Here is a 7,976-nt window from a genome sequence, read left to right as displayed (position 1 = left end):
TACTTGCAAGGGAATGGCTGGACTTGGCATGGGAATACTTGTTGGATTGCAGCAATGTCCTCGCTGGAGTACCTAATCGCCGCCCTACTACGCCCACAACGCCAGGATGCTGGCGGAGGCGAGCATGAAGACAAAGTGCCCCGAGGGGAAGGTGTCGCCCATCTCCATCAACGCCCCTGCACATCTTCATCTTCTTCCTCGCCGTCTTCCAAGTCTCCTACAGTGCCATCACCATGGCGCTCGGCAGGGCCAAGGTCGATTTCAATCAGTTTCCTTTATTTACTACTACTACTAATGTAGGTGTGTTTGCAGTGGAATGAAGAAGCTAATAATGAATTAATGATGATATGTACGTCTTTGAAGCATGCAGATACGTGCATGGAAAGAGTGGGAGAAAGAAGCTGCAGGGCAAGACTATGAGTTCTCCAATGGTACATTACATACTCCTGTATCTTGGGTTGTTCTGCTGATCGAATTTGTATATATATTAAACTGTCAATCAACATTTATATATATATGTTATCTTGTGTCTCTCCATTCCATTGCATGCATGCTTTATTCAACTTTGCAACCAATTTGCAATGTGCTCAGTCAGTCTCAACTCTCAAGTCTGAATCTGAACTGAACTAGATTGTCTGTCTGTCCTTGCTCTGCATATGCATGCTCTCTGTCTCGGCAGAATGGCTTCCGGATCATCTACTTCCTCTGGATTCTGGTACATATCTCTCTCTGTTTGACCGTGGTACCCACCACCTAGAATTTCAATTAACAACATGCATACAATTCTGCCTCATTCAGATGTTGTCTGTTTGAACCTGAATGCGGTATGAGTACGCGATGGACTCGTGCTTCAACGACTCCAAAGAATTCTTCTTTGCACGCCTCTGCCTTGGGTACGTACCCTTCGTTCGTGAACTGATCGATCTGACATGAATGCAGATGCAGATGTAGTGCAAGAATATAAACAACAACATACATTACGAACGATGATCTCTATGCATGCAGGGTGGTGGTCCAGGTGCTGTGCAGCTACGTGACGCTCCCGCTGTACGCGCTCGTCTTCCAGATGGGCTCCACCATGAAGCAGTACATCTTCGACGAGCAGACCTCTAAGGCCCTCAAGAACTGGCGCGCCGGCGCCAAGAAGAAGCACCCCACCAGCTCCAAGCACGAGCACGGCGGCTGCGGGGGCTCCCCACCGCCGCCGGCAGCCCCACCAAGGCCGACGGCGACGCGTAGAGGAACGCTAGCTGGAGACGACGCCGGCACTACACGGCGCTGCAGGCCGGCAGCGGCAAGAAAGGCCAGGAAGGCAAGTACGATCGACTTCATCAAGATCGATCGACGACTGATCCATCCGCCGCCTCCTCATGAAGCAATGCAACCTTTAACTCGATCGATCCAGCTTTCTATATATATATATATATATATATATATATATATATATATATATATATATATATATATATATATATATATATATATATATATATATATATATTGTATGTAATTAATTGTACCAGTAGCAATCAACATGCGTACGTTCGCCGCATGTAATGTACCATGAACTATGAACTATGCATGCGTACGTACGGTGTATAGGAACATACCTTAGCAGTATGCAGAAACAATCTCTCTTAATTTTGTTTTTAATTTATAAACCACAGTACAGTGTAGCTATATCGAAGAATTTACTTTCAGTGAACTTATTTGGATTCATAAATGCAAATACTCATGTTCTATAAACCTGATCAAACATAAGATAGCTAGTTTGATTTGAAGAAAACAAGAATTGAGTGACCGAGGTAAATACTCCACTCCAGTTTAGCCACTTAGTTCTTGCAGGGATGTCGATGTGTGGCTCACCAGGCAGCTGGGAGAGAGATTCCCAGAAACAAATAACTGGAGCCTTTGGATGGAGGACGGCAACATCATTCCACTTTGCCAGTTGAGACGTGGACAAAACAAAATGGTCAGATCTTTGATGGCAGGGAGATATTGATGTGTTAGGAGGCCATCAAGAGTTTCCAGCTTGCGGCACCCTCCGATAGTTAGGTGAGTGAGGAACGGGAATTTCCCAGTGCTGCGTCGTCTGGCCCAGCCAAGGGAAAGGTCAGTGGGTACCTGTTCAGAGTCTCTAATAGATATCAGACATGGACAGTCACTGATCCTGAGCTCCTGTAGCAATGGAAGGCTCCATTTTTGTAGGTCCATGGATGTCAGATGGTCACATGATAGATGCAAGGTGGTAAGGGAACTGCAATCGATGCTGTCTCCGAGGTTGCCAGAATTCTTCAGTTCGAGTTTTCTTATGGACGGGGCCAACAGATATGTGATGTTTGGACAATTGTACACCTTCAGTTCTTGAAGGAAAAAAGTTGAATCTTCCAAGTGTTCCATTCGTACTGATTTTAAATTTCTGCAATGCGCAATCTCTATTTTTCTGATGGCAGGTACGTCCAATCTGCAATCACTTAGGTTCTGACACCCTTCAATGCTCAGTTCTGTTACTGATGACAAAATTGTACCAGAAAATGGCATGGCATTGAGTCCATCAGAACCAGAAAACCAGGTTGGAAAATATTCACCTGGATAACCCTGGATGCGCACAGATTTCACATTGGTTGGAGGTTGTAGGGCTTGAAGCACTTCTATCACATTGTGCAATGGAATCACTTCTATCTCATTGTGCTCTGCAAGCACTTCTATCTCATTGAACCAACTCAGAGTCAAACTAGTAAGATCTTTCCTCTTCCTAAGTTCCACCATTGCTGCATGATCCTTGCTTATTGCGCCTAGATTATATATAACCAAATCTTTTATATCTGGAAAATTGTTTATGAACCCAATTTGCTCTCCCAACTCCTTAGCATCGACTTTCATTTCAAGAATACGTGATTCAAACTTTTGCAGATTGATTAGCTTACTGGCACCTATGTGAAATCTTTGAAATGTGCATTTCCTGGCATACAAAATCTGCAAGTTATAGAGGCTCCAGAATGATGAAGGAACTTCATTGAAATGGCATTTTCTGGAGATTCCAAGGTACCGGAGATGTTTCAGATTGCCTATCCTCTCTGGTAATTGTTCCAGTTTGAAGGCACAAAAGAAAACACGCAGGCACCCAAGTTCATCAAACCAGCAATCCATCAGAGAAGATAAAATCTCACTCCTGAAATACTTGTTGCAAAGCAGGGTGCGCAGCTTTGTGTGCTTGCATAGGCTCATTAAATCAGAACACTTAACACCACCACTTGATAGTATCGACAGATGGCGAACACTTGGAGGAACTTTTTCGATCCCACTTGTATTCTTTACAATGAAGCATTCGTCCTTGGACACTAGAAGCGCCATGTCATGCATCAAGTCATGTATTACATATTTACCACGGAGTTTATGGAAGAAGGACAGATTTACAAGGTCTTCAAAGTACTGCTCACCGATATGTTGAAGTGGAATGCTACCTTGAGGTTCCACAAATCCTTCTGCCACCCAAATTTCAGCTAGAATAGCCTTCTCAAAATTGTAATCTTTGGGGTATACAGCACAAAATGAGAAGCATCTCTTCAAATGGAAAGGTAGATACATGTAGCTCAACCGAAGAGCTGGCAAAATGTCGGTTTCCTTTTGTTCAATTTGCCACAGTTCGTTGTTTAGTATATCATTCCAATGCGCAGAGGTAAGGCTCTTTCGTAAAAGCCTTCCAATAGTTTTGGCGGCTAAAGGAGTACCCTTGAGCTTTACAAGTATGCTCTTACCAATCTGCTCTAACTGTGGATCAATGTGAGAATCCTCAGACCCAAACACACATAGTTTGAAAAAATCCCAAAATACATCTTCTTTCAAGCCTTCCAATACAAAGGACTCCATCGTGCCCACTATATCAGCAACCTCTGCAAACCTAGTGGTCACCAGCAACATACTTCCCTTAAGTACTTTTGTGAGAGGTGCACAAAATTTCCTCCAACACTGCCCATCATTCAAGGCAGCAGGCCAAATGTCATCAAGGATGAGCAAGAACCTTTTTTTCCCAGCTTCTTCAGCAAGAACTTGTTGAAGATCGTCTAAATTATCGGCCGTTGCCTCTTTTCTAGATAGAGATTTTATGACAACTTTAGTAAACCTCTCCTCATCGAAGTCATCCGAGACACAAATCCAAATGATATTGTCAAAGTGGGATTTAACACTTGGAAGTGTAGTGATCTCTTGGGCCAAAGTAGTTTTTCCAACACCCCCGATTCCAACTATTGGCAAAACAGGAACAGATGGTATCCTTATTGGTTCAGTACTATCGGCTGCAATAGAAGCAGTTCTCTTCCGTTTGGAAGTAGACCTGCACCTGCTACTGCTACCATGGTCTGGTGCTGGTACACCAAGCAATCTCATCACCTCCTTCAGTTCCTTGTCTCGACCAAGTATGTTTGGCTCAGTGCGGAAAGATGTGGTCGGTGGCCTGACCGATTTGTCAAACCGTGGAGTTGCCTCATGCATGCCCATCTTCTCAAGCTGGGCAGAAATATGACTTAACCTGGTCTGTATATCAGTCACTTTGTTGAAGCTTCCATGAGTGACACTGTGAAAGAAGTCAATGAAAGGAGAGATCTGGGATACACCATTATTGCCCTCAATTTCCAGCTTCAGCTTGTACCATCTGAACTCATCCAGAAGGTCCTCCGCATCATACACTGCATCCTTGAGTTTTGGAAGGAGCTGTGCCACAGAGGGTACATGGATCCTCCACTCTGCTCGATCAATGAGGTTGTACATTGCTGGTAGAGTATCAGTAAGGCGTTGAAGGTCACTTTGCAACTGCAGTAAATGTTCTTGTTTAAGTTGTTGTGTCTCCTGTGATCCATTCCACTTGGAACGCACATATGAGACAGCAGATGTGACCAACTGGAACAAGTTACCAAACTCATTGATGCCACTAATGACTCCAATAGCCTTGGATAGGCTCATGCTGGCTTGTCCTGGACAAAAATAAAATAATGGACGCGTTGAGCATTAGAGAAGTCAATAATCCCTATCAATCATTTGGAGTATGTGAAACTTGTAGGTCGATCTTAGCTTACATAGGAGTACAATACAAGGCAGGGACTTACAGGAAGGGAAGTAATTAAGACAGAGGTTTGGTGATGCCAGATGCACCCAACTGCCAGCGGCTTAATTATGCCATATGTTTAATCTGCAAGGCAAAAACTGAAGGGGTCACTTGCTAGTATTTGCAAGACAAGGTAATTAATCGAACAAATAGGCAATACTAATTACCTAGTATTGTTTTGTTTGTTCGTGTGAAAACAGTGTGGCTGGTCAGCTTATACAGGCTAGTTTGTAAGAATCTGTGTCCAACCTCTGACGGAGGAGATTGGCTTTCCTCCACTGCTGGTCCGTTCTGATGCTGCTATGCCAGGTGCCTGAAATTTTGCATTAAATCAGACAATGATTCTCATCCATTGGATGTAAATCAGATGGTTTTGAAGTTGCGTTTTAACCGGCGGCCTGCTGAGCCGTAAGAGTAGTACTAGTCGTTGTAGTCGCATACGGAGTAGTTGTTACTTTTGTAAACGCTGTTTTTTTTCTTTTCCCTCGTCTAATAAAAATTGGCAAAGCTCTTGCCGCCTTTCTAAAAAATTTCTTTCATTCAGTGTCATATACCTGCATTGCTGCAGATGTATGTTCTGTCGCTGATAGACAGAATCAAGGAATTGGGATTTGGCTTGGGCAACAGAAGAGAAGTCTAATGGACTTAGGACCCAGGAATCCAATGTCATCTTCAATGGGCCAGAGTGGGTTAGCAAAGGTTGAGCCCATTTGCTAGCAAACGGTTGAAGCACGGCTGCTGTCTTCTACTTATAGGCTTCTTCTTGCTCAAGATGAACTCGATTTGGTTGTAATCGAAGAACAGGCGAGCTGCAGCTCGAGACGGCGGCGAGCATCTGCTCGAGATCGATTACTACCATATCCATGTTATGCTAGCTACTTGTATTTCTGTGTGATACTGTGATATACATCCAGCATCGTAACATTCAGTTGTCAGGTGCCGAGGCACCTGCACTCTAGGAAGCGTGAAATAATATATACTTGTGGTAATATAAGCTTGCAGCAACAAGTCATTTGCTTTGCCCGACTACAAGGTTAGATTAGATGAGACAATGAAGGGATTGATTGGGGCTTACCACTACAAGGACTGACGAAGATTCTGATAGATCCCTTCCTCGCTAGGACGGAGCTGCAGCGGCGGCTTCACCTCTGTCAACTCAGCTCCAAGCTCTCGCCCCGCTCTAGACGCGCAAGGGAACGAGATGGTCCTCGCCTCGCCTCGCCTTCCTAGCTACGGCTACGGCTATGGCCGCGGGAGAAAGGGTCCGCCGCGCGTCGCGCCCTTGGTCTCCCTCCGGCTGCAGGAATCAGGGGCGAAGCTACGTGAAGGCATCGGGGTCGGCCGACACCGACGACTTTGCCGTAGCTTGTTATACCCAGGGATTTTTCAGCACATTGCACCCCTGTAGAAAACATGTTGGACCCAGCGAGTTAGCAGCCCAGCAGTTCGGCCCATCTTCTACATGGAACATGATTATATTACGTAAATGTAAATTGCAATCAGATAGCAGCCCAAAAAGCCAAACGTTTGCCTCCAGTCTCCGCTACAGCCTGGAGCCCTGGACTGAGTAGTCGTCGTTTCATCTTCCGATCTCCATTGTTCTAGCATTTGGCAAGCGGCGCCGGTGCCCAGCGCCCAGCGGCCGCTCGTTCGTTCTCTGTCTCGCGTCTCAAAGACGCTTGGCGCAAATCACAGTGACGACTTGCTGGTGGCCGGCGGCGATAAACTCTCTACCCATCTTCTGTCTGCCTGTCCAGGTACCCCAAATACCCTATTCTGCAATTGCTAATTAAAACAATCTAGTCCGAAATATGAGGTCTTAAGGCTTTCCACCAAAGAGCGTGGTCTTTCATTCCAGCAAAATGTCAGGTACCCATCTACTTTAGTATAGCTTGCATAGTTGCATTTCAATAATCACTTGTGACTTTTAATAGTAGGCTACTTGCACATTAGTAATTTAGTGTCTATCTGCTTTAAATTTTATTATGTGACTAATTTCATAGGTAATCAAAGCACGTTGGAAAGATTCTTTAAAAGAAAATTACCCGCAACAGGTGATAATGAGAATAATGATGAAGATACTTCAACATGAATAGTTCACTAAATATGATTGCCTAGAGTATAGTGAAAACGTGGATATGTGTTTTTGTTTATATTGTTACTTGTTCAGAGATTGCAATAAGGGACAAGGTGGGAATGATGCATTTATAGTAGATGGCTGGAATATCTGATAGGCTTAGAGACCATGTAGGCAACAAGGGTAATAGTTTTCATAACGGCTACGAAAAGATGCGATAAATTGTTGAAGCCCGGATAATCGATTAGTGTATTATATTGTTGCAACCTATAAGCTACTTATATGAGTAGTTGAGTACCGACTCTGACCCCGGTGACCATTTGTCGGGTTCATAAACCCGGGATCCCTCGGGGACCGGCTTCCATGCCAGGGCTCGGCCCAAGAAAACAACATGTAGTTCATGGGCTGGCCCAAGAGTCTAAAACGCAACGGGCCGGAAGGACAGTCTGGTCGCCAACTGGAAGGTCTACCCAAAGGAACAAACACTCGCTCATCAACTTCTTTGGCCCACCTCTCCGACCGGAGCACTCGCTTCGGACGCCAGCCGCCTCCGGACGGTCTCTCCGATCAGAAGGCCTGGCCCAGAACACTGCTTCCTACTCCGACCCCGCGTCTCCGACCGGGGACCCCGTAGGAAGCCCGCTTACCGCTCTTCTCCGACTGGCGTGGCCAGGGCCGACTGGGGCCATCCGACCGGGAATGCCCGCTCGAAAGGGACCAGGGGCGAACGGAGAAGGCAGCGCACAAGTCAAACCACGATACCAGGACCATACCCTGTACGCCTGTGGGAACAGTGCT

At 45.4% G+C, this 7,976-nt stretch overlaps 1 protein-coding gene and 1 pseudogene across 4 annotated transcripts; one reads left to right on the top strand and one right to left on the bottom strand.

Moving 5' to 3' along the window:
- Positions 1-837: 837 nt before the first annotated feature.
- Positions 838-1,351, top strand: LOC136528378 (MLO-like protein 5; annotated as a pseudogene).
- A 277-nt stretch (positions 1,352-1,628) lies between these two features.
- LOC136527861 (putative disease resistance protein RGA4) lies at positions 1,629-6,455 on the bottom strand. Of its 4 annotated transcripts, XM_066520715.1 has the most exons (5): positions 6,177-6,455; positions 5,269-5,414; positions 5,103-5,185; positions 3,441-4,970; positions 1,629-3,341 (listed from the first exon to the last, which is right to left on the bottom strand). In XM_066520715.1, exons 4-5 carry the CDS (start codon positions 4,957-4,959, stop codon positions 1,825-1,827), a joined length of 3,036 nt encoding a protein of 1,011 aa, XP_066376812.1. In that variant the 5' UTR covers positions 4,960-4,970; positions 5,103-5,185; positions 5,269-5,414; positions 6,177-6,455; the 3' UTR covers positions 1,629-1,824. The 4 variants fall into 4 exon arrangements, with proteins under 4 accessions (XP_066376812.1, XP_066376810.1, XP_066376809.1 ...); XM_066520713.1 differs by having other exon boundaries at positions 1,629-4,970; positions 5,073-5,185; XM_066520712.1 differs by having other exon boundaries at positions 1,629-4,970.
- Between the last annotated feature and the right edge of the window lie 1,521 nt (positions 6,456-7,976).

This window comes from Miscanthus floridulus, chromosome 19, assembly GCF_019320115.1.
Source record: "Miscanthus floridulus cultivar M001 chromosome 19, ASM1932011v1, whole genome shotgun sequence".
Taxonomy (NCBI): Eukaryota; Viridiplantae; Streptophyta; class Magnoliopsida; order Poales; family Poaceae; genus Miscanthus; species Miscanthus floridulus.
This window is presented reverse-complemented; position numbering and strand designations above follow the sequence as displayed.